We start from the raw sequence: 27,510 nt of genomic DNA on the forward strand, positions 1-27,510 counted from the left end.
CATCACATGGTCAGTTTAGAAGGCCCTGTTTCACCATATCACATCACATGATCAGTTTAGAAGGCCCTGTTTCACCATATCACATCACATGATCAGTTTAGAAGGCCCTGTTTCACCATATCACATCACATGATCAGTTTAGAAGGCCCTGTTTCACCATATCACATCACATGGTCAGTTTAGAAGGCCCTGTTTCACCATATCACATCACATGATCAGTTTAGAAAGCCCTGTTTCACATTATCACATCACATGATCAGTTTAGAAGGCCCCTGTTTCACCATATCACATCACATGATCAGTTTAGAAGGCCCCTGTTTCACCATATCACATCACACGATCAGTTTAGAAGGCCCTGTTTCACATTATCACATCACATGATCAGTTTAGAAGGCCCCTGTTTCACCATATCACATCACATGATCAGTTTAGAAGGCCCCTGTTTCACCATATCACATCACATGATCAGTTTAGAAGGCCCTGTTTCACCATATCACATCACACGATCAGTTTAGAAGGCCCTGTTTCACATTATCACATCACATGATCAGTTTAGAAGGCCCTGTTTCACCATATCACATCACATGATCAGTTTAGAAGGCCCCTGTTTCACCATATCACATCACATGATCAGTTTAGAAGGCCCTGTTTCACCATATCACATCACATGATCAGTTTAGAAGGCCCCTGTTTCACCATATCACATCACATGATCAGTTTAGAAGGCGTGAGAGTCCGGAGGGAAAGGAAAGGAGATCTCGCTCAGCAGAAACAAACAGGTCAGGTGCCAGGCCTTGACGAATCAGGAGGAGCGTTTGAGTGTTGGTAGATTTTGATCAGAGTCAGTATTCTCTATTTGGGAACATTCATAATGCTGCTGATGCTTCAGGACACCCAACGTTTTATGTAGATGAATGTTTGGCCAAGAGGTATTTGTCAGTCAACACTTTCAGCTACCGCTCTCCTATGAGTTGCCATAGGAAAGGATCATATGCTTCTGCAGGTTTTATGCCTCTGCAGGTTTTCTTTGTGCTAGAATCTCAAACCTCATCCATCACATTCCTCCTTAATTGTAGATTCCATTAGTAGATAGATACTCTGCTAGATGATGGCTGTTAGGTTAATGTCCGCGCCAAAAAATCCCAGTGGAGATAGCTGGTGTTTTGCATTGGATGCGTCTCAATTCACCGAATCCGCCGATGTCGCACTTCCACATCTGCGGTGAAAGGTGATAGAGCTAGAGCAGTGTGTGTCGGACCATGAGACGTCCCGAAAATCGGGTCTTCTCACAAAACCGTCTGTAGCGTCCAAACGGTTTGGACTACAAACTATGACCTCGACAAGTGTCAGGAGACTCGTCTGAACTCGGTACAGCCGATCTGACAACTTCTGTCTGTAGCGTCCGAATCGTTTGGGCTACGCACTAATATTACAAAACTGATTCACATTATCTAATTTACACTTAATGCATTAGCTATTGTAGGTGACAGACTTGGGTTCAAATACATGTGTATTTGAATATCTGTTTTTTTCAAATACTTTTTAAGGTGTATTTGAGTATTTTCAAATAAACAGCCCAAAATAACTCGTTTTATTTGAGTATTTGAATGGTTATTTATAAAAAAAAACTAATTGTATACCGAATTGTATTTGAGAATATTTTCCAATACTTATTTCAAATAGTATTTTCAAATACCTGGGTTAAATGCGTGCGAGTGTATTTGAGCATTTTCAAATACTTTCGAAGCGTATTTCCAAATACATTAAATAAAATATATCTGAAATCTGTAAGTGAAAGTAATTGAGATATTTGAAATAGTATTTGAACCCAGGTCTGCTGTTTGACATCGAAATGGTTAGAAATATAAAACTAAAGCAGATTGATACTGGTCCCTGCCTGGTTAGTTTGTGACACAACCAGTATAAAACCATTAGAACCAGTTCAATATCACCAGTCCACTAGTCCAATATCAGCTGGAAAGATTGACCGACCACAGCTTCATTTGATTTGCCCTCTCAAGAGAGTGCTTCCCATACTCAGTTGATTGCTTCAGCTGATGACTGGTACAGTATCATGATACCCCTAACCTCCCCCACTCTCTTGTTTTCACTCTCAAGATGATTAAAACACTAAGCAAAGCGCGAACATCACAACGTCTGCTACAATCATTGACTGATACATTTTATGCCTTCCGTCACACTCCCTACCAGCTCCATGCAGTGTACCTCCCTCTTGGGCTGCGTCTCAAATAGCACCCTATTCCCTATATAGTGCACTACTTATGACCAGAGCCCTATGAGCCCTTTGAGCCCTGGTCTAAAGTAGTGTACTCTCTCTCTCTCTCTCTCTCTCTCTCTCTCTCTCTCTCTCTCTCTCTCTCTCTCTCTCTCTCTCTCTCTCTCTCTCTCTCTCTCTCTCTCTCTCTCTCTCTCTCTCTCTCTCTCTCTCTCTCTCTCTTTCTCTCTCTCTCTCTCTCTCTCTCTCTCTCTCTCTCTCTCTCTCTCTCTCTCTCTCTCTCTCTCTCTTTCTCTCTCTCTCTCTCTCTCTCTCTCTCTCTCTCTCTCTCTCTCTCTCTCTCTCTCTCTCTCTCTCTCTCTCTCTCTCTCTCTCTCTCTCTCTCTCTCTCTCTCTCTCTCTCTCTCTCTCTCTCTCTCTCTCTCTCTCTCTCTCTCTCTCTCTCTCTCTCTCTCTCTCTCTCTCTCTCTCTCTCTCTCTCTCTCTCTCTCTCTCTCTCTCTCTCTCTCTCTCTCTCTCTCTCTCTCTCTCTCTCTCTCTCTCTCTCTCTCTCTCTCTCTCTCTCTCTCTCTCTCTCTCTCTCTCTCTCTCTCTCTCTCTCTCTCTCTCTCTCTCTCTCTCTCTCTCTCTCTCTCTCTCTCTCTCTCTCTCTCTCTCTCTCTCTCTCTCTCTCTCTCTCTCTCTCCGTCTCTCTCGCGCTGTTGCTCAGTCTCTCTGTAATCCAATGGAATAATGCCCTAGTCAACTGTTCTGCGTTCAGTATCCCGAGCCACGGCCCGGCTATTGATTAATGTCTTTCTGTAGTCACACTCCTCCAAGGCTGTCATGTCCTCCCATCTGTCACAGCTAACCCAGGGTCCAGGAAAAGGCTAGGGTAATTTAGTCGCCTGTCATGACTTATAGGCATGTGACATAGCAAACTCAGAGTAGCTAGGCTCTTAGCTGTACTGGCCGTCAGAGCTAGCCATCAAGAGCTTTCAGCGAGACTGCCAAATGGCTTCCTATTCCCTGTATAGTGCACTGCTTTTGACCAGGGTCCGCATAGGGCTCTCGTCAAAAGTAGTGCACTGTTCTTTATATACATGGTGCCATTTTAGATGCAGCTTCAGGGCCTCCATCCATCCATCCATCCATCCATCTAGCTAGCTGCCCAATGAATTTGAATACATGTCACCTAAATAATGAGACATTGAGAGGAACCCTGCTGGCATGGAACCTGTCAAGGGTGTCCTATAATGACATTTCATTTCTTATAAAAGCCTCCTCCTGAATGCCAGACAGCTCAGAAAAGTTGAACCTTAAAAGTGCACAATGTTAAAGCTGTGGATGTGATTCATGGTGGGATAATGTATAGGTGAGGATTGGAAGTTGGAACAACCATTTGTCATGTTGCACAGTGTGACAGAAATATTATGTTTACTGCATATTGCTGTTGTTTATTTCTCATGAAGCCTGTCTACAAGGCTTTATTGTTTTTTTCCAAATACTGTTTATTATGCACAGGGAAGTATGAAGACGATTCGGAAAGTATTCAGACCCCTTGACTTTTCCCACATTTTGTTATGTTACAACCTTATTCTAAAATGGATTAAATAAAAAATGGTCCTCATCAATCTACACACAATACCCCATAATGACAAAGCAAAAACCAGAAATGTTGTAAAAACCCGGAAATATCACATTTACATAAGTATTCAGACCCTTTACTCAGTACTTTGTTGAAGCACCCTTGGCAGCGATTACAGCCTAGAGTCTTCTTGGGTATGACGCTACAAGCTTGGCACACCTGTATTTGGGGAGTTTCTCCCATTCTTCTCTGCAGATCCTCGCAAGCTCTGTCAGGTTGGATGGGGAGCGTTGCTGCACAGCTATTTTCAGGTCTCTCCAGAGATGTTCAATCGGGTTCAAGTCCGGGCTCTGGCTGGGCCACTCAAGGACATTCAGAGACTTGTCCCGAAGCCACTCCTGCGTTGTCTTGGCTGTGTGCTTAGGGTTGTTGTCCTGTCCTGTCCTGTTGGAAGGACAGGACACCCCAGTCTGAGATCAGGTTTTCATCAAGGATCTCTTTGTACTTTGCTCCGTTCATCTTTCCCTTGATTCTGACTAGTCTCCCAGTCCCTGCCGCTGAAAAACATCCCCCCCAGCATGATGCTGCCACCACCATGTCTCACCTTAGGGATGGTGGCAGGTTTCCTCCAGACGTGATGCTTGGCATTCAGGCCAAAGAGTTAAATCTTGGTTTCATCAGACCAGAGAATCTTGTTTCTCATGGTCTGAGTCCTTTAGGTGCATTTTGGCAAACTCCAAGCGGGCTGTCGTGTGCCTTTTACTGAGGAGTGGCTTCTATCTGGCCACTCTACCATAAAGGCCTGATTGGTGGAGTGCTGCAGAGATCAAATCAAATCAAATTGTATTTGTCACATGTGCCGAATACAACAACCTTACCATGAAATGCTACTTACAAGCCCTTAACCAACAATACAGTTCAAGAAATAGAGTTAAGAAAATATTGACTAAATAAACTAACAAAATTAAATTTAAATTAATAAGTAACACAATAAAATAACAATAACGAGGCTATATACAGGGAGTACCGGTACCGAGTCAATGTGCGGGGGTACAGGTTAGTCGAGGTAATTTCATAACTTCTGTAATCAACGTTAAGATTTATCGTAATAATTTTTTATCCCCCAGAATGCCTGAGACATTGACAATGATTCCAATCATTTTATACTACATTTATAATAATAATCAGCGAGTAGCAGCAGTGTAAAAACAAAGGGGGGGGGTCAATGTAAATAGTCCTGGTGGCCATTTGATTAATTGTTCAGCGGTCTTATTGCTTGGGGGTAGAAGCTGTTAAGGAGCCTTTTGGTCCTAGACTTGGCACTCCAGTACAGCTTGCCGTGCGGTAGCAGAGAGAACAGTCTATGACTTGGGTGACTGGAGTCTTTCACCATTTTTTGGGCCTTCCTCTGACACCGCCTAGTATATAGGTCCTGGATGGCAGGAAGCTTGGCCCCAGTGATGTACTGGTCTGTACGCACTACCCTCTGTAGCGCCTTATGGTCAGATGCTGAGCAGTTGCCATACCAGGCGGTGATTCAACTGGTCAGGATGCTCTCGATGGTGCAGCTGTATAACTTTATGAGGATCTGGGGACCAATGCCAAATCTTTTCAGTCTCCTGAGGGGGAAAAGGTGTGTCGTGCCCTCTTCACGACTGTCTTGGTGTGTTTGGACCATTATAGTTTGTTGGTGATGTGGACACCAAGGAACTTGAAACTCTCGACCCACTCCACTCCAGCCCCGTTGATGTTAATGGGGGCCTGTTCGGCCCGCCTTTTCCTGTAGTCCACGATCAGCTCCTTTGTCTTGTTCACATTGATGAGCGTCCTTCTGGAACGTTCTCCCATCTCCACAGAGGAACTCTGGAGCTCTGTCAGAGTGACCATTGGGTTCTTGGTCACCTCCCTGACCAAGGCCCTTCGCCCCTGATTGCTCAGTTTGGCCGGACGGCCAGCTCTAGGAGGTGTCTTGGTGTTTCCAAACTTCTTCCATTTAAGAATGATGGAGGCCACTGTGTTCTTGGAGACCTTCAATGCTGCAGACATTTTTTGGTACCCTTCCCCAGATCTGTGCCTCAACATAATCCTGTCTCTGAGCTCTACAGACAATTCCTTTGATCGTATGGCTTGGTTTTTGCTCTGACGTGCACTGTCAACTGTTGGACCTTATATAGACAGGTGTGTGCCTTTCCAAATCATGTCCAATCAATTGGATTTACCACAGGTGAACTCCAATCAAGTTGTAGAAACATCTCAAGGATGATAAATGGAAACAGGATGCACCTGAGCTAAATTTAGTCTCATAGCAAAGGGTCAGAATACTTATGTAAATAAGGTATTTCTGTTTTTATTTTTTAATAAATGTGCACAAATATCTTAAACCCAGTTTTCGCTTTGTCATTATGGGGTATTGTTTGTAGATTGATGAGGAAATTATTTTTATTTAATCAATTTTAGAATAAGGCTGTAACGCAACAAAATGTGGAAAAAGGGAAGGCGTCTGAATACATTTACATTTTAGTCATTTAGCAGGCGCTCTTATCCAGAGCGACTTACAGGAGAGTAAGTGGCACAATGCTTCGGTGACTGGCACAATGCTCTTAACCACTAAGCTACCTGCCGCCCCTTACTTTCCGCTGTACATAAAACAGTGCCTTCAGAAAGGATTCATACCCCTTGACTTATTCTAAATGTTGTTGTATTACAGCCTAAATTCAAAATGGATTAAATATATATTTTTTCTCTGAATAGTTTCCGAATGCACTGAATATACAGCATGTATCAAATGAAGAAAAAAAACGACTCTATTTCAACATACTGTAGGCTTACCACCAATATTGTTGATTCAGGTATTTGATATCAGTTTGCCCATCTCTAATATATCTCTAGTGTTATTCCTGATGCATTGAGGATACCAATGTCCCTCTGTCTGTATCAGCTGTGGTGTCTGCACATAATGAAAAACCAGCTTAGGCAATAACACTATAACTTGTTTCTCTCTCCAGCTTATAGGTGTAAAATTAGTTGTGCTCCACTTCCTTGAGCATGCGTGGAATATATATTAGCTCAATAAAACCTAAAACTGCTCGGCTAACACACTATAGGTACCAGGCTTAAAGCTATATAAATATTGAATGCCTGGAAGCCATTGTATTTCTGCTGATGGCAGCTTGATCGTGAAGTGGTCCATTATAATTTTTTTTGTTTTTTTATTCACATCGGGGAAAGTCCGGGTAGCCATTTGATTAGCTGTTAAGGGGTCTTTTGGACCTAGACTTGGCGCTCCGGTACCGCTTGCCGTGCAGTAGGAGAGAGAACAGTCTATGCACTGCAGTGGCTGGAGTCTTTGGCAATTTTTAGGGCCTTCCTCTGACACCGCCTGGTATAGAGGTCCTGGATGGCAGGAAGCTTGGCCCCGGTGATGTACTGGGCCTGTACGTACTACCCTCTGTAGTGCCTTGCGGTCAGAGGCCGAGCAGTTGCCATACCAGGCGGTGATGCAACCAGTCAGGATGCTCTCGATGGTGTAGCTGTAGAACATTTTGAGTATCAGAGGGCCCATGCCAAATCTTTTCAGTTTCCTGAGGGGGAATAGACTTTGTCGTGCCCTCTTCATGACTGTCTTGGTGTGTTTGGACCATGATAGTTTGTTGTTGATGTGGACACCAAGGAACTTGAAGCTCTCAACCTGCTCCACTACAGCCCTGTTGATGAGAATGGGGGCATGTTTGGTCCTCCTTTTCCTGTAGTCCACAATCATCTCCGCTCGCTCGCTCTCTCTCTATCTCCCTCTCTCTTGTTCTCTCTCTCTCTCTCTCTCTCTCTCTCTCTCTCTCTCTCTCTCTCTCTCTCTCTCTCTCTCTCTCTCTCTCTCTCTCTCTCTCTCTCTCTCTCTCTCTCTCTCTCTCTCTCTCTCCCTCTCTCTTGTTCTCTCTCTCTCTCTCTCTCTCTCTCTCTCTCTCTCTCTCTCTCTCCCTCCCTCTCTCTTGTTCTCTCTCTCTCTCTCTCTCTCTCTCTCTCTCTCTCTCTCTCTCTCTCTCTCTCTCTCTCTCTCTCTCTCTCTCTCTCTCTCTCTCTCTCTCTCTCTCTCTCTCTCTCTCTCTCTCTCTCTCTCGTGTTGGATTGTTGTTTTGGATGTAAATCAATGTAACCCCGCCCCTATGGAACTGAGGTGTCATTTAATTGAAACTATCTGTGTCTCAATCAACTGGATGTGGAATTGCAACTCTTTAGTGTTGCATCGAGGAGCGTGATGGTGGATGGGTCTTCCCCATGGTTTTACAACCCCCAAAGGACGGATGTTGTATCTACACAGGGATATCATCATCATCATCATCATCATCCATTGGTTACCGCTATACTGAAACACTGAAGAACCGCGTAGATGCTTGATTTATAGACAGGCCTTCATTACACCCATGTTATGGTCCACTAGCAGTTATCAACTCACTGGCCTTGTGGTTAGAGTGTCTGCCCTGAGATTGGAAGGTTGGGTGTTCGATTCCCAGCCAATTCATACCAAAGTCTATAAAAATGTCACCAGATATGTCGCTCCTTGGCACTCATCATTAAGGAGATAGATTGGGGGTAAGGCCCTGCGATAAACTAGTGTCCTACCAGGGGGTGTACTTGTACATCAAGCTGCCTCCTGAAACAGGAGATAGGCTCCTGCTACTATGAGCCATTCTGGCTTGCACAAGCCAAGGCTGCAGTTATCCTACGCTGGAGGTGTGAGGAGCATACTGCAGGATTGTAGCGTTCATTAGTAAATACTGTGCCGATTAGTAGTATTGTGGTTTAGGGTGGGTCCCCAAGGCATGCATGATGCACCGCTAGATAAATCTATTTCACATATGTCCAATCATTATTCCAAGAGTGAAAATGAATTGTTCTGCTTAAATTACTTTAAGTAATTTACTGCCCTCGTTAATCTTATCTGAATAATCATGTATTGTTTTTACAATGGTTTCCAGTTTAGAAAAAGCTATTTGCGCATGGCGCACTCAGTGGCATTTTCATAGCTAAGGCCATGGTCATCTCTTAGCAAGGCAAGGAGGGATGTAGCGAAGCATTTGTTTCATTATGGTTTATTGCTGTTGTCACTTGTTTTTAATGAAAGTGGAGGTTGGGGTACAGAAGGACGGAATTGATTTGGAAGGACAGTACCTCAGGTCACCTCAGCAGCAAATCAGAGAGAGACACCAAGACACCTCCTACTTCTATCTATCTATCTATCTATCTATCTATCTATCTATCTATCTATCTATCTATCTATCTATCTATCTATCTATCTATCTATCTATCTATCTATCTATCTATCTATCTATCTATCTATCTATCTATCTATCTATCTATCTATCTATCTATCTATCTATCTCTCTCTCTCTCTCTCTCTCTCTCTCTCTCTCTCTCTCTCTCTCTCTCTCTCTCTCTCTCTCTCTCTCTCTCTCTCTCTCTCTCTCTCTCTCTCTCTCTCTCTCTCTCTCTCTCTCTCTCTCTCTCTCTCTCTCTCTCTCTCTCTCTCTCTCTCTCTCTCTCTCTCTCTCTCTCTCTCTCTCTCTCTCTCTCTCTCTCTCTCTCTCTCTCTCTCTCTCTCTCTCTCTCTCTCTCTCTCTCTCTCTCTCTCTCTCTCTCTCTCTCTCTCTCTCTCTCTCTCTCTCTCTCTCTCTCTCTCTCTCTCTCTCTCTCTCTCTCTCTCTCTCTCTCTCTCTCTCTCTCTCTCTCTCTGTCTGTCTGTCTGCAGTATGTTGTGCTCTTCTCTGTCTACTGCTGTGTCTGCAGTGCACTGTGCCCAGACCATTCGGAATAAACATAGTATAGAAAGCAAATCATTGTGCTCTACAGTATGAGTCACCGTGCCTTGACATTTAATGAGCTGTCCTTTCTCCCTCTCTGCATCGCTCATTGGAAGGCTATAAAATGAACTGCAGCGGTGGAGAAAGAGAGAGAGAGAAAGAGAGAGAGCGGACATTAGATTTCCCAAGCCTTTGCGTCACCCAACACTGCAAGGAAGGAATGTCAAGAAAATACTCTACTTCCTCCTCCTCTTTTCACCTCCTCTTTTCCCTCCTAAATTCTCCTCCTCTTTTCCCCTCCTCTTTTCACCTCCTCTTTTTACCTCCTCTTTTCCCTCCTCTTTTTGTCCTCCTCTTTTCACCTCTTTTCTCCTCCTCTTTTCCCCTCCTCTTCACCCCTCCTCTTTTCACCTCCTCTTTTCACCTCTTTTCTCCTCCTTTTTTCCTCCTCATTTCACCTCTTTTCTCGTCCTCTTTTCTCGTCCTCTTTTCCCCTCCTCTTTTCCCCTCCTCTTTTCCCCTCCTATTTTTCACCTCCTCTTTTCCCCTCCTCTTTTCACCTCCTCTTTCCCCCTCCTCTTTTCCCCTCCTCTTTTCCCCTCCTCTTTTCCCCTCCTCTTTTCACCTCCTCTTTCCCCCTCCTCTTTTCTCTCCTCTTTTCCCCTCCTCTTTTCCCCTCCTCTTTTCCCCTCCTATTTCCCCTCCTATTTTCACCTCTTTTCACCTCCTCTTTACCCCTCATCTTTTCCCCTCCTCTTTTCCCCTCCGCTTTTCACCTCTTTTCTCTCCTCTTTTCTCCTCCTCTTTTCCCCTCCTCTTTTCACCTCTTTTCCCATCCTCTTTTCTCCTCCTCTTTTCCCCTCCTCTTTTCACCTCTTTTCCCATCCTCTTTTCTCCTCATCTTCACCCCTCCTCTTTTCCCCTCCGCTTTTCACCTCTTTTCCCATCCTCTTTTCTCCTCCTCTTTTCACCTCCTCTTTTCACCTCTTTTCTCCTCCTTTTTTCCTCCTCTTTTAACCTCTTTTCTCCTCCTCTTTTCTCCTCCTCTTTTCCCCTCCTCTTTTCCCCTCTTTTCCACTCCTCTTTTCCCCTCCTCTTTTCACCACCTCTTTTCTCCTCCTATTTTCCCCTCCTCTTCCCCTCCTCTCTTCCCCTCCTCTTTTCTCCTCCTCTGCAGCCCTGAAAATAAATACCTTAATATTGCAGAGTAGCATTGTGGGAAGTTAGTTTGTTAGAAACCATAGAAGAAGATGCTGTATGAAATGTATTCAATGTTCTAGCGTTGTTATGCGGGATCATTAATTTATAAAAAAAATTGGAAGATGTCCTGAGTATTTTTTTTTCTTGATGACTTATTTTGTCCTGTGATTAATGTATTGATATTAATTTAATTGTACCTCAAAAACAAGATATTTGTTCCGGGATAAAATGTGATGATCATTTCCTCTGCACCTCCATCTCCTGTGGTTGTATTTGTTAGGTTAACGAAGAACTATGTCTGTGTGTGTGTGCTCTCTACTTCCTCAGTGCAGAAGCTGTGAGACAGTGACAGGGGCAATAATTGGCCATCAAAATAATTCAGAGCCTTCAGTTCATTGTAGCCGCCAGGCATCTGTATTAGAGGAAGCTAGAAACCTTAAACATGGAGGTTGTTTGTGTTAAAACGTGCAGGATGTGACCTTAAATGTTCAGGGAATGTAGTACTCATATGTCATGTGACTATGTGCACATTACTGTATCATGTATATGACCTTACCTTTGTGACCCACAAATTTGATGTACTTTAAAATCTAGTTAAAATGATGTAATGTTTTTTTATATAAACCTGACATGTCATCATGTAATTTACCAAAATGATTGGCTTTCCGGCTTTATGTAGAAGGTACCGGTGATGAGGAGGGGTTTTCCTAGAATCTGATATGATTTACTGCTCAAAGCCAATATCTGTCATTTCCTGAGGGAGGGGATGGATGGGGGCTAGACTTGTTCCCATTGCTGTCATTTCTCCCTGAGCCCATTGAATGTCAACTCTTGTAACCGGGCACTGGGTAATCACATTTACAGTATGTTTGTACAAGCGGGTAATACGGCCTTCAATGGACACACTTCAACCCTGTGGTGTTTGTTCTAACCTTGACACTGTTGTCTGGAAACAACCTTGGAGTGTCTCAGAGGATCTTATCATTTTTTTGGGGGGGACATTCTCAGAATCTCTCAGTCAACATGGAGCGTTGTGTGTTGACAAAGTGATATTACAGTACTTCTGGGCATAGATTTACACACGCTTATGGGGAATTCCGTTGTGGTCATCTGTAGATTCCCAGGACCACTCATATGTAAAGACTAAGTTGCTTTGGATAAAAGCATCTGCTAAATGGCATGTTTTATTATGTTATATTAATATTATGTGTTCCACAATATACTACATCACATGATCCATATTGTGTCTCTGTTTTCAGTGTAATAAATGAGGAAGGACTGTGTTTAAAGGAGGAAGGAGGAAGTACTATGTTTTCTGTATGTTTTCTGTCGGCAAGGAGGGGTTTTTGGTTCACAGTTCTGTAATAAGAAAATAATATTATTCATTTTTCATTCTTTCACAGGTCCCCCTGTAAACGTAACATGCAACATTTTTATTAACAGTTTTGGGTCCATTGCTGAAACAACAATGGTAAGTCCAAATATGTTTACCTTTTCAATGTAAATACCCTTCCAACATAAGTACATTTCTTTTTTTTTATATTGATATTTTGAAGTTAATGTGAGGATACACAAGCAGTTTTCTTTTCAACCGTATTTTGACTTGCATAACTATGCCTCTAAGATTGTGATTGAATTGAAATAATGATGGCCTTAACATGCAATGTGCCAACGTTTTCTTCTGGAATTACAAGCAGTGCCTCCTCGCCTGAATATTTAGAATAATATTTATCTGCCTCATTTAACATAATCTCTATTCAAAACTCAGTTCAGAGGGGCTTCATGTCTTCAAGGGAGCATCATTCAAACTCATTCTGTAAAGAATACATACAGAGCCTTGCAAAAGTATTCATCCCCTTGGCGTTTTTCCTATTTTGTTGCATTACAACCTGTCATTTAAATTGATTTTTATTTGGATTTCATGTAATGGACATACACAAAATAGTCCAAATTGGTAAAGTGAAATGAAAAAAAGAACTTGTTTCATAAAATTCTACAAAATAAATAACGGAAAAGTGGTGTGTGCATATGTAAGATCTGGTGCAACCAATTACCTTCAGAAGTCACATAATTAGTTAAATAAAGTCCACCTGTGTGCAATCTAAGTGTCACATGATCTCAGTATATATACATCTGTTCTGAACGGCCCCCGAGTCTGCAACACCACTAAGCAAGGGGCACCATGAAGACCAAGGAGCTCTCCAAACAGTTCAGGGACAAAGTTGTGGAGAAGTACAGATCAGGGTTGGGTTATAAAAAAAATATCAGAAACTTTGAACATCCCACGGAGCACCATTAAATCCATTATAAAAAAAATGGAAAGAATATGGCACCACAACAAACCTGCCAAGAGAGGGCTGCCCACCAAAACTCACGGACCAGGCAAGGAGGGCATTAATCAGAGAGGCAACATAGAGACCAAAGATAACCCTGAAGGAGCTGCAAAGCTCCACAGCGGAGATTGGAGTATCTGTCCATAGGACCGTCCCCACAGTTAAGCATGGTGGTGGCAGCATCATGCTGTGGGGATGTTTTTCATCGGCAGGGACTGGGAAACTGGTCAGAATTGAAGGAATGATGGATGGCACTAAATACGGGGAAATTCCTGAGGGAAACCTGTTTTAGTCTTCCAGAGATTTGACACTGGGACGGAGGTTCACCTTCCAGCAGGACAATGACCCTAAGCATACTGCTAAAGCAACACTTGAGTGGTTTAAGGGGAAACATTTACATGTCTTGGAATGGCCTAGTCAAAGCCCAGACCTCAATCCAATTGAGAATCTGATGTATGACTTAAAGATTGCTGTACACCAGCGGAACCCATCCAACTTGAAGGAGCTGGAGCAGTTTTGCCTAGAAGAATGGGCAAAAATCCCAGTGGCTAGATATGCCAAGCTTATGGAGACATACCCCAAGAGACTTGCATTTGTAATTGCTGCAAAAGGTGGCTTTACAAAGTATTGAATAGTTATGCACGCTCAAGTTTTCTGTTTTTTTTGTCTTATTTCTGTTTGTTTCACAATAAATAAAAAATTGCATCTTCAAAGTGAAAGGCATGTTGTGTAAATCAAATGATACAAACCCCCCAAAAAATCCATTTTAATTCCAGGTTGTAAGGCAACAAAATAGGAAAAATACTAAAGGGGGTGAATACTTTCGCAAGCCACTGTATCTATTAGGTAGTTTATATTATAAAATCATCAGTTGTTGTTGATTATTTATCAAGATAGTAGACCTAGAGGTCTAGGATCTCTAGCAAAAGACACAGAGGTGAAATATATGTTGTTTGAAGGACAGTAGACCAACATGGAGACAGAAGGACAGTAGACCAACATGGAGACAGAAGGACAGTAGACCAACATGGAGACAGAAGGACAGTAGACCAACATGGAGACAGAAGGACAGTAGACCAACATGGAGACAGAAGGACGGTAGACCAACATGGAGACAGAAGGACGGTAGACCAACATGGAGACAGAAGGACAGTAGACCAACATGGAGACAGAAGGACGGTAGACCAACATGGAGACAGAAGGACAGTAGACCAACATGGAGACAGAAGGACAGTAGACCAACATGGAGACAGAAGGACAGTAGACCAACATGGAGACAGAAGGACCGTAGACCAACATGGAGACAGATGGACAGTAGACCAACATGGAGACAGAAGGACAGTAGACCAACATGGAGACAGAAGGACAGTAGACCAACATGGAGACAGAAGGACAGTAGACCAACATGGAGACAGAAAGACGGTAGACCAACATGGAGACAGAAGGACAGTAGACCAACATGGAGACAGAAGGACAGTAGACCAACATGGAGACAGATGGACAGTAGACCAACATGGAGACAGAAGGACGGTAGACCAACATGGAGACAGATGGACGGTAGACCAACATGGAGACAGAAGGACGGTAGACCAACATGGAGACAGAAGGACGGTAGACCAACATGGAGACAGAAGGACAGTAGACCAACATGGAGACAGAAGGACAGTAGACCAACATGGAGACAGAAGGACAGTAGACCAACATGGAGACAGAAGGACGGTAGACCAACATGGAGACAGAAGGACAGTAGACCAACATGGAGACAGAAGGACAGTAGACCGACATGGAGACAGATGGACGGTAGACCAACATGGAGACAGAAGGACAGTAGACCAACATGGAGACAGAAGGACGGTAGACCAACATGGAGACAGATAGTAGAGTTATGATATAGGGTTCTAGCTCACTGTGGAGTAGTGAAATATATGTTGTTTGAAGGACAACAACATAGAAACAGACCCATAGCAGGTACCAGATCGTAGAAACAGACCCATAGCAGGTATCAGATCATAGAAACAGACCCATAGCAGGTACCAGATCATAGAAACAGACCCATAGCAGGTACCAGATCATAGAAACAGACCCATAGCAGGTACCAGATCATAGAAACAGACCCATAGCAGGTACCAGATCATAGAAACAGACCCATAGCAGGTACCAGATCATAGAAACAGACCCTTAGCAGGTATCAGATCATAGAAACAGACCCATAGCAGGTACCAGATCATAGAAACAGACCCATAGCAGGTACCAGATCATAGAAACAGACCCATAGCAGGTACCAGATCATAGAAACAGACCCATAGTAGGTACCAGATAATAGAAACAGAACCATAGCAGGTACCAGATCATAGAAACAGACCCATAGCAGGTACCAGATCATAGAAACAGAACCATAGCAGGTACCAGATCATAGAAACAGACCCATAGCAGGTACCAGATCATAGAAACAGACCCATAGCAGGTACCAGATCATAGAAACAGACCCATAGCAGGTACCAGATCATAGAAACAGACCCTTAGCAGGTATCAGATCATAGAAACAGACCCATAGCAGGTACCAGATCATAGAAACAGACCCATAGCAGGTACCAGATCATAGAAACAGACCCATAGCAGGTACCAGATCATAGAAACAGACCCATAGTAGGTACCAGATAATAGAAACAGAACCATAGCAGGTACCAGATCATAGAAACAGACCCATAGCAGGTACCAGATCATAGAAACAGAACCATAGCAGGTACCAGATCATAGAAACAGACCCATAGCAGGTACCAGATCATAGAAACAGACCCATAGCAGGTACCAGATCATAGAAACAGACCCATAGCAGGTATCAGATCATAGAAACAGACCCATAGCAGGTACCAGATCATAGAAACAGACCCATAGCAGGTACCAGATCATAGAAACAGACCCATAGCAGGTACCAGATCATAGAAACAGACCCATAGCAGGTACCAGATCATAGAAACAGACCCATAGCAGGTACCAGATCATAGAAACAGACCCATAGCAGGTATCAGATCATAGAAACAGACCCATAGCAGGTACCAGATCATAGAAACAGACCCATAGCAGGTACCAGATCATAGAAACAGACCCATAGCAGGTACCAGATCATAGAAACAGACCCATAGCAGGTACCAGATCATAGAAACAGACCCATAGCAGGTACCAGATCGTAGAAACAGACCCATAGCAGGTATCAGATCATAGAAACAGACCCATAGCAGGTACCAGATCATAGAAACAGACCCATAGCAGGTACCAGATCATAGAAACAGACCCATAGCAGGTACCAGATCATAGAAACAGACCCATAGTAGGTACCAGATCATAGAAACAGAACCATAGCAGGTACCAGATCATAGAAACAGACCCATAGCAGGTACCAGATCATAGAAACAGAACCATAGCAGGTACCAGATCATAGAAACAGACCCATAGCAGGTACCAGATCATAGAAACAGACCCATAGCAGGTACCAGATCATAGAAACAGAACCATAGCAGGTACAAGATCATAGAAACAGACCCATAGCAGGTACCAGATCATAGAAACAGACCCATAGCAGGTACCAGATCATGGAAACAGACCCATAGCAGGTACCAGATCATAGAAACAGACCCATAGCAGGTACCAGATCATAGAAACAGACCCATAGCAGGTACCAGATCATAGAAACAGACCCATAGCAGGTACCAGATCATAGAAACAGACCCATAGCAGGTACCAGATCATAGAAACAGACCCATAGCAGGTATCAGATCATAGAAACAGACCCAACCCACTGGGCACAGACATCAATTCAGCGTTGATTCAACCAGTGTGTACCCAGTGGGATAGCAGGTAGCAGATCAATGTGTCCTCTGCTGGAAATCCCTGTCTGTACACAAGTCAAATACAGTCAAGGACTGTGGCAGTCATAGAAATAATAGGATGACTTTCTGTTTATCTGGAGGCACTCAGTTACATAGTATGGAATTCAAACCAGCCCTGATGACAGATCCTTCTTACCTCATTGTCATAATTTCATTTCTCCAACCATAATGACAACATATTTAATGGTCATGGAGAGCTCAGAGCAGGGGGACAAATAAAGCAAGGGGCTGGGATGGGATGGGCTGGGATGAGTTGGGAGGGGCTGGGATGGGATGGGATGGGATGAGTTGGGAGGGGCTGGGATGGGATGGGCTGGGCTGGGATGGGTTGAGTTGGAAGGGGTTGGGAGGGGCTGGGATGGGATGGGATGGGATGAGTTGGGAGGGGCTGGGATGGGATGGGATGGGATGAGTTGGGAGGGGCTGGGATGGGATGGGATGGGATGAGTTGGGAGGGGCTGGGATGGGATGGGATGGGATGTGCTGGGATGGGCTGGGCTGGGATGAGTTGGAAGAGGCTGGGGATGGGATGGAATGGGATGTGCTGGGATCGGCTGGGATGTGCTGGGATCGGCTGGGATGGGCTGGGATGGGATGGGTTAGGATGTGCTGGGATGGGATGGAATGGGCTGGGATGGGTAGGGATGGGTTGGGAGGGTATGGGAGGGGACGGTTTGGGATGGGTTGGCTGGGCTGGGCTGGGAGGGGTTGGGTTGGGATGGGATGGGATGGGCTGGGATGGGTAGGGATGGGATGGGTTAGGATGTGCTGGGATGGGCTGGGATGGGATGGGTTAGGATGTGCTGGGATGGGATGGAATGGGCTGGGATGGGTAGGGATGGGCTGGGATGTTATGGGAGGGGACGGTTTGGGATGGGATGGGTTGGCTGGGCTGGGAGGGGTTGGGTTGGGATGTGCTGGGATGGGATGGGATGGGTTGGGATGGGCTGGGATAGGCTGGGACGGGTTGGGATGTGCTGGGATAGGCTGGGATGGGTTGGGATGGGATGGCCCAAGCCTTAGTCTCTAGTCTCCATGCCAAGTCTCCTTGCGGGAGACGTATCAGTAGAGCTACAAACAACTAAAACTGCTGCAGACTGCACAACCTCCTCATGCAGAACAAATGCAAGATTTTCCACTATTTTTCTCCCTCTACACTCCACAACCAGTGGAATTGATCCGGACGCCTTTCCTCCGAGTCCTAGTCTCTCTCTCTCCCTCTCTCTCTCTCTCTCTCTCTCTCTCTCTCTCTCTCTCTCTCTCTCTCTCTCTCTCTCTCTCTCTCTCTCGCTCTCTCTCTTTCTCTCTCTCTCCCTCTCTCTGTCTCTCTCTCTCTCTCTCTCTCTCTCTCACCCTCTCTCTGTCTCTCTCTGTCCGAATGCTAGTTGAGAAAGATTTGGAATAAGGGATGGGTGGAGGTGAAACTAAAGAGAATGACATCAATAAATCTTTAGTGTTTATAGGGCTGCTGAGAACAATGTTTCATGCAGTACTGATCCGACTGAGGCTGCGTCGCAAATGGCACCCTATTCCCTGCATAGTGTGCCCTGGTCAAAAGTAGTGCACTATGTAGAGAACAGGGTGTCATTTGGGACGTAACCTGGCTCCTGGTCCACAATAGGAACCTGAGGTCCTCTGTGGCCCACCACCGTCTAATTGTTTACCCGGCTTTAAAGCTACGACGCCCAGGGGAAAAGCCAGAGGCTATTTAATTAGCTCTCCTAGCCTGAGTCCCAAATGACACCCTATTCTTTGACCAAGGCTCAGGGGCTTTGGACAAAAGTAGTGCACTATGTAGGGAATAGGATAGCCATTTGGGACTCATCCCTAGCCTGCTACGCTTTCATTTTCTTTCTTCCAGAGGCGAGAGAGTGAACGCATAAATCCCAAAGTCCTGATGTTTGTTTGTTACAGGGAGTTGGATGGGTGCGGCCTCATGCAGGCCAGAGACACATTAGACTGCATAGCATAAACGTTTCAAATATGTCACAGTCAGGACTCGGAGAAGGAGTGTATTTGGCTTTCGGCTTGAATCGCATTACGTATTGGGTGCTATGCTGTTGTGGTAATTAAGTCAGTTAGCTGAGAGAAATCACACCCAACATGTCTGGGAGAGTGAGTTTACCCGTATCTTCTGCTGTTGCTGGTGGATGAATGTATGACACAACTCTATGCTTTCTACTCCAACACTATACTCCATGGTTCATAATCAGACTGTTGTGGCAGAGGTTGGGTTAGAACCAGACATGCCTGAGACCTGCAGTGTTGTGTTGTTGGCTCTGGAGCAAATGCTTTGGCTCCTCCTGACCTGATCCTCTTTTGACGTGTAGGAGACTCGTGTTTGAACCCAGTTGGTCACACTATGTTAAGGATCCACTTTTTTTTTTATCACACACATTAAATGTGTTTACATTTGGTGGCAGTGGTGGGATTTTACATTGATGACAATTTGCTTTCTATCTTACTTGATATCACTTATAATGTGTAATAGCAAGGAGTTGATAGGAACACACAGTCAAATCAGTCATCACATAAGGTAGCTTTGGCAACCATAGAAATGGAATTACTCAATATGGCCGCCCATCTACCCATCACTGAACATTGACTTGAACAGGGGATTTTCCGTTCTAGTAATTATATTTCTATGTTGGCAACAAACCAAGGCCTAGTGGATGCCCCTGTGATAAACTAGCAGTGTTTCCCAGTCTGCAATCTCTCTCCGTCTCGAAGACTACTGAGGTAGATGATTGATAGACTTCATCCCAAATGGCACCCTCGTAGGGCCCTTGTCAAAAGTAGTGCACTAAATAGGGAATAGGGTATCATTTGGAACGCAGACATAAACTTGGTTGAATGGCTGCTGCATGTGTCTGTAGTTGCTCAACTCCCATGGTCTCTACACTCTGATTATTTTTCTATTTGGCTGTCCACATTGGAGAACTCTTTGAAGAACCCTTCTTGGTTCCAGGTAGAACTCTTTTGGTTCCAAGTAGAACCATTTTGGGTTACATGTAGAACCCTGTCCGCAGAGGGTTCTACCTGGAACCAAAACGGTTCTACCTGGAACCAAAAAGGGTTATTCTATGGGGACAGCTAAAGGACTCTTTTGGAACCCTTTTATTTATTCTAAGAGTGTAGATGTATTAGTGATTCAGTCACTTCTCTCTGCTGGTGAAGAGCAGAATATGTGTTGTCATAATGTGTGAGATATTACCTAACTGCCCTGGGAGATAATCTTATGACAGCCTTGACCCTTATATGTTATCCTTTGTTGGGGGGGGGGATCATATTCCACCTGTGTGTTTACAATCTAGATTGCTGCTATTTTAAATAATGAAAAGGTCTATGAAGACCTCATTCTGTAATCATAGTCAGACTAGACCTCATTCTGTAATCATAGTCAGACTAGACTTCATTCTGTAATCATAGTCAGACTAGACTTCATTCTGTAATCATAGTCAGACTAGACTTCATTCTGTAATCATAGTCAGACTAGACCTCATTCTGTAATCATAGTCAGACTAGACCTCATTCTGTAATCATAGTCAGACTAGACCTCATTCTGTAATCATAGTCAGACTAGACTTCATTCTGTAATCATAGTCAGACTATACCTCATTCTGTAATCATAGTCAGACTAGACCTCATTCTGTAATCATAGTCAGACTAGACCTCATTCTGTAATCATAGTCAGACTAGACCTCATTCTGTAATCATAGTCAGACTAGACCTCATTCTGTAATCATAGTCAGACTAGACTCTACATTTTCTTTTTTTCTTTTTTTCCATGAAAACTCATTTTTATTTTCAAACAACATTCCCCTAATAACAAAGCAGGTATATCTGTGTGCTGTGAGATAATTGCTAGAAAACATCCTTCTAATGTTGTGGCTGATTGCCATTGGAAAGGTCACCTGCTGTCCCCTCAGTGGACTGATATGTCATGCCTCGCTACATTCCAGCCTAGACAGCTTAATGGTGGTTACAGGGTTGATATAGATGGACGTCCGTTCTTTAGAATAATTGACAATTATGGCTAAAGGCCACGGCTCTATTGAAGGGCTATATGTGTTTTCTAAAGGACACGACGAACCACCAGGACCATTATTCATCTCCTGCCTTAAGAATGCAGCTACTGTTCAGTCAGGCGTGATTTGCATAAACATTCTACACCTGGAAAGCCCAATAATGTCTAATATAGAATCTTTAGTTTAACAACAGTGCATTCGGAAAGTATTCAGACCACTTCCCTTTTCCACATTTTGTTACGTTACAGCCTTATTCTAAAATTGATTAAATAAAAACAAATCCTCATCAATTTACACACAATACCCTATAATGACAAAGTGAAAACAGGTTTTTAGATATTTTTGCACATTTATTAAAAATAAAAAAAATGAAATAACTTATTTACATAAGTATTCAGACCCTTTGCTATGAGACTCAACATTGAGCTCAGGTGCATTCTGTTTCCATTGATCATCCTTGAGGTGTTTCTACAACTTGATTGGAGTCCACCTGTGGTAAATTCAATTGATTGGACATGATTTGGAAAGGCACACACCTGTCTATATAACGTCTCACAGTTGTCAGTGCATGTCAGAGCAAAAACCAAACCATGAGGTCGAAGGAATTGTCCGTAGAGCTCCGAGACAGGATTGTGTCGAGGCACAGATCTGGGAAGGGTACCAAAAAATGTATGCAGCATTGAAGGTCCCGAAGAACACAGTGGCCTCCATCATTCTTAAATGGAAGAAGTTTGGAACCACCAAGACTCATCCTAGAGCTGGCCGCCCGGCCAAACTGAGCAATCGGGGGAGAAGGGCCTTGGTCAGGGAGGTGACCAAGACCCCGATGGTCACTCTGACAGAGCTCCAGAGTTCCTCTGTGGAGATGGGAGAAACCTCCAGAAGGACAACTATCTCCGCAGGACTCCACCAATCAGGCCTTTATGGTAGAGTGGCCAGACGGAAGCCACTCCTCAGTAAAAGGCACATGATAGCCCACTTGAGTTTGCCAAAAGGTACCTAAAGGACTCTCAGACCATGAGAAACAAGATTCTCTGGTCTGATAAAACCAAGAATGAACTCTTTGGCCTGAATGCCAAGCGTCACGTCTGGAGGAAACCTGGCATCATCCCTACGGTGAAGCATGGGGGTGGCAGCATCATGCTGTGGGGATATTTTTCAGCGGCAGGGACTGAGAGACTAGTCAGGATCGAGGGAAAGATGAACGGAACAAAGTACAGAGAGATCCTTGATGAAAACCTGCTCCAGAGCGCTCAGGACCTCAGACTGGGGTGAAGGTTTACCTTCCAACAGACAACAACCCTAAGCACACAGCCAAGACAACACAGGAGTGGCTTCGGGAAAAGTCTCTGAATGTCCTTGAGTGGCCCAGCCAGAGCCCGGACTGATTGAAGATCTCTGGAGAGACCTGAAAATAGCTGTGCAGCGACGCTCCCCATCCAACCTGACAGAGCTTGATAGGATCTGCAGAGAAGAATGGGAGAAACTCCCCAAATACAGGTGTTCCAAGCTTGTAGCGTCATACCCAAGTAGACTCAAGTCTGTATCACTGCCAAAGGTGATTCAACAAAGTATTGAGTAAATGCTCTGAATACTTATGTAAATGTGATATTTCAGTTTTTTATGATTTGTTGACATAGCTTGGCCTTTCTCTGACAAACTGATGCATTGATTGACATGTAACTGTTCTCTCCCCAGGACTACAGAGTGAATATCTTCCTGAGGCAGCAGTGGAACGACCCCAGGCTGGCCTATAGCGAATACCCCGACGACTCTCTCGACCTGGACCCATCTATGTTGGACTCTATCTGGAAACCTGATTTGTTCTTCGCCAACGAAAAAGGCGCCAATTTCCATGAGGTTACGACTGACAACAAACTACTAAGGATTTCAAAAAATGGGAACGTATTGTATAGTATCCGGTATGCTATTCTTTTCTTGTTGTATCTTCCTCTTTCCTTCTTAGTTTCTCAGAATGTCTATCTGGTGCTAGGTCTATGGCTGACAGATGAATGTCTATCTGGTTCTAGGTCTATGGCTGACAGATTAATGTCTATCTGGTGCTAGGCCTATGGCTGACAGATTCATGTCTATCTGGTTCTAGGTCTATGGCTGACAGATTAATGTCTATCTGGTGCTAGGCCTATGGCTGACAGATTAATGTCTATCTGGTTCTAGGTCTATGGCTGACAGATTAATGTCTATCTGGTGCTAGGTCTATGGCTGACAGATGAATGTCTATCTGGTTCTAGGTCTATGGCTGACAGATTAATGTCTATCTGGTGCTAGGCCTATGGCTGACAGATTCATGTCTATCTGGTTCTAGGTCTATGGCTGACAGATTAATGTCTATCTGGTGCTAGGCCTATGGCTGACAGATTAATGTCTATCTGGTGCTAAGCCTATGGCTGACAGATGAATGTCTATCTGGTGCTAGGTCTATGGCTGACAGATGAATGTCTATCTGGTGCTAGGCCTATGGCTGACAGATGAATGTCTATCTGGTGCTAAGCCTATGGCTGACAGATGAATGTCTATCTGGTGCTAGGCCTATGGCTGACAGATTAATGTCTATCTGGTGCTAGGCCTATGGCTGACAGATTAATGTCTATCTGGTTCTAGGTCTATGGCTGACAGATTAATGTCTATCTGGTGCTAAGCCTATGGCTGACAGATGAATGTCTATATGGTGCTAGGTCTATGGCTGACAGATGAATGTCTATCTGGTGCTAGGCCTATGGCTGACAGATGAATGTCTATCTGGTGCTAGGCCTATGGCTGACATATTAATGTATATCTGGTGCTAAGCCTATGGCTGACAGATGAATGTCTATCCGGTGCTAGGCCTATGGCTGACAGATGAATGTATATCTGGTGCTAGGCCTATGGCTGACAGATGAATGTCTATCTGGTGCTAGGCCTATGGCTGACAGATGAATGTCTATCTGGTGCTAGGTATATGGCTGACAGATGAATGTCTATCTGGTTCTAGGTCTATGGCTGACAGATTAATGTCTATCTGGTGCTAAGCCTATGGCTGACAGATGAATGTCTATCTGGTGCTAGGCCTATGGCTGACAGATGAATGTCTATCTGGTGCTAGGCCTATGGCTGACAGATGAATGTCTATCTGGTGCTAGGCCTATGGCTGACAGATGAATGTCTATATGGTGCTAGGCCTATGGCTGACAGATGAATGTCTATCTGGTGCTAGGCCTATGGCTGACAGATGAATGTCTATCTGGTGCTAGGTATATGGCTGACAGATTAATGTCTATCTGGTGCTAGGCCTATGGCTGACAGATTAATGTCTATCTGGTGCTAGGCCTATGGCTGACAGATTAATGTTATCCGGTGCTAGGCCTATGGCTGACAGATGAATGTCTATCTGGTGCTAGGCCTATGGCTGACAGATGAATGTCGATCTGGTGCTAGGCCTATGGCTGACAGATGATTTTCCTCCAAATTGCTTATGGTGGAAGCAAAGCAGATATTAACATCCACATAACAACAAAAGTTAAATGCAAGCATCTTTGCAGTGTATTTGATCTGTTATCAAGCCTAGTATTGAACCCTTGGACAGACGGAGGGGAATTGGATCCTTATAAACAGCTATGTGAAGGCAGTGAGAAGAGGCCTTCTCATTTCTTACCTTGACACCATCAAATGAACCCTTTAGATCGCTTTGATCCCACCTGACCCCGCGCTAAAGAGAACCTGCCTCAGTGTATTTTCTGATTGAAAAAAAAAACCTTATAAATAACATTTGTCGTGCAACTGTGATGCTATCGCACTGCGGTATAAGTAAACTACGAATGCAAAGCAACCAATAGACCTGCTCCTATCTCAAGATAAAAGTACGACGTTTGCAACGTCTAGTTTGAAGCAAGATGTTTTTCTATACTCACATGGAGAATACAGCCAGTCTGTTTAGGGATGAGGTTCACATGCATGGCTAGCAGGAAGGTGTTTGTCATAAAGGGAATAATGCCTGAGGTGTGTAACGTAACCTTTTATATTACAGGCCATCATGACAGGAAATATAGCAGCAGGTATAACAATATGTTACACTGCTACTCCTCCTCCTCCAATGCTGTGCTAGTGCTTTAGAGCAATAACATAAGTATACATAATATAAACCTTATTATAAGACATTATAAAGGCTTACACATGCTTATAACATGTTTTAAATCATTGTAGCTGCAGGTAAAGTGTTACCAACATTATTAGTTTAATGACTGATACTATGTGACCAGAATAACACTGATCCTGGCCTGTCCCATGGACCTCATGTGTTCTAGAAAGTTCTAAGTTCCATTCTATTCTATTTCATTCCATTCTATTCCATTCCCTTCTATTCCATTCTATTCAATTCCATTAAATTCCATTCTATCCTATTCCATTCCATTCTATTTTATTCCATTAATTCCATTCTAGTCCATTCTATTCTATTCCATTCCATTCCATTCTTCTATTAAATTATATTCTGTTATATTCTACTTCATTCTATTCCATTCCATTCTATTCCATTCCATTCTATTCTATTCTATTCCATTCCGCTCCATTCTATTCTATTCTATTCTATTCTATTCCATTCCATTCTATTCAATTCAATTATATTCCATTATATTCTATTCTATTCCGTTATTTTCTATTTCATTGTATTCTATTATATTTTATTATATTCCATTCTATTCTATTCCATTCTATTTATTCCATTCTATTTTATTATATTCTATTATACTCTATTCTATTCCATTCTATTATATTTCATTATATTCTATTCTATTCCATTCTATTATATTTCATTCTATTCTATTCCATTCCATTATATTCCATTACTTTCTATTCTATTCTATTCTATTCTATTCTATTCTATGTAAACTTGTTAACAAAATAACGCTGATCCTGGCCTGTCTGTTCTGTTCTGCTCTTTCCTGTTTTTGCTGTTCTGTTCTGTTTTGTTCTGTTGTGTTCTATTCTATGTGACCAGAATAACGCTGGTCCTGGCCTGTCCAATGGACTTGAAGAACTTCCCTATGGACGTACAGACCTGTATCATGCAGCTGGAGAGTTGTGAGTATTCCTTTAGGAACACAGTTATCACACACACACACACACAGGTAGGGTAGGGGGGGAAGTATTTATTTTGTGTTGGTGAGATGGATGTGTCCCTGGTCTGGAGGACAGTATGATGAAAGGCCCAGTGATTTACGCTGCCCCTCCAGCAGCAGAGAGCAGATACAGGGAAGGGACAGGGAGGGAGTTAGGGGGGGACCAACCTGCTCCAACCTGCTCTAACCAGCCAACACTGGCTTCTCCCTCCCTCCCCACCTCCTCTCTTTGGAAATTATGGATTTGTATTTTTTTCTTGACTCATTGTTCTCAGGTGTGAAGAATGGAAACAACATGTATTGCTTCCGTATGAGCACTGTGGAGCTACGGTAGAGGTGGTTGATCAAGGCATTTAAACCTTCATCATACCACATTGTCAATAATATTTATTATCTCTTACAAACAGCTTGAATGTACTGTGATACTGTGGTAGTAAGACTGTAGTAATACTGTGGTAATAATTATCTTGTTTCAAACTGTTCCCATCCAGTCGGCTATACGATGAACGATCTCATATTTGAGTGGGACGAGAAGGGAGCCGTGCAGGTAGCAGATGGGCTAACATTACCTCAGTTTATACTGAAAGAGGAAAAGGACCTGCGGTACTGCACCAAGCACTACAACACAGGTCGGTCTGTCTCCACCTCTCTGGCTACCTCTACCTCGTTAGCTCTTTTTTTAAGGGGGTTTGTACGTTGAGCTAAACTCTCTTTCTCTACTCTGGGCTTTAGTTGACAGTCTGAGAACAGCGTAACAATAGACATTACAGGGCTTTAGTTGACAGTCTGAGAACAGCGTAACAGACATTACAGGGCTTTAGTTGACAGTCTGAGAACAGCGTAACAACAGACATTACAGGGCTTTAGTTGACAGTCTGAGAACAGCGTAACAATAGACATTACAGGGCTTTAGTTGACAGTCTGAGAACAGCGTAACACAGACATTACAGGGCTTTAGTTTACAGTCTGAGAACAGCGTAACAATAGACATTACAGGGCTTTAGTTGACAGTCTGAGAACAGCGTAACAACAGACATTACAGGGCTTTAGTTGACAGTCTGAGAACAGCGTAACAACAGACATTACAGGGCTTTAGTTGACAGTCTGAGAACAGCGTAACAATAGACATTACAGGGCTTTAGTTGACAGTCTGAGAACAGCGTAACAATAGACATTACAGGGCTTTAGTTGACAGTCTGAGAACAGCGTAACACAGACATTACAGGGCTTTAGTTGACAGTCTGAGAACAGCGTAACAATAGACATTACAGGGCTTTAGTTGACAGTCTGAGAACAGCGTAACAATAGACATTACAGGGCTTTAGTTGACAGTCTGAGAACAGCGTAACA

General features: G+C 43.6%; 1 protein-coding gene across 4 annotated transcripts in view; it reads left to right on the top strand.

Annotated features, from left to right (window-relative positions):
- The window catches only part of LOC121530797 (glycine receptor subunit alphaZ1), an 81,227-nt gene that overhangs the window by 21,619 nt on the left and 32,098 nt on the right, over positions 1 to 27,510 (top strand). For all 4 annotated transcript variants that reach the window (XM_041836043.2, XM_041836060.2, XM_041836068.2 and 1 more), the window contains 4 exons: positions 12,202 to 12,269; positions 22,745 to 22,968; positions 26,040 to 26,122; positions 26,652 to 26,789. In XM_041836043.2, coding sequence (XP_041691977.1) covers positions 12,202 to 12,269; positions 22,745 to 22,968; positions 26,040 to 26,122; positions 26,652 to 26,789 — 513 coding nt within the window. The remainder of the gene's footprint in view (positions 1 to 12,201; positions 12,270 to 22,744; positions 22,969 to 26,039; positions 26,123 to 26,651; positions 26,790 to 27,510) is intronic.

The sequence above is a fragment of the Coregonus clupeaformis genome, chromosome 2 (assembly GCF_020615455.1).
Source record: "Coregonus clupeaformis isolate EN_2021a chromosome 2, ASM2061545v1, whole genome shotgun sequence".
In the NCBI taxonomy this organism is placed as follows: Eukaryota; Metazoa; Chordata; class Actinopteri; order Salmoniformes; family Salmonidae; genus Coregonus; species Coregonus clupeaformis.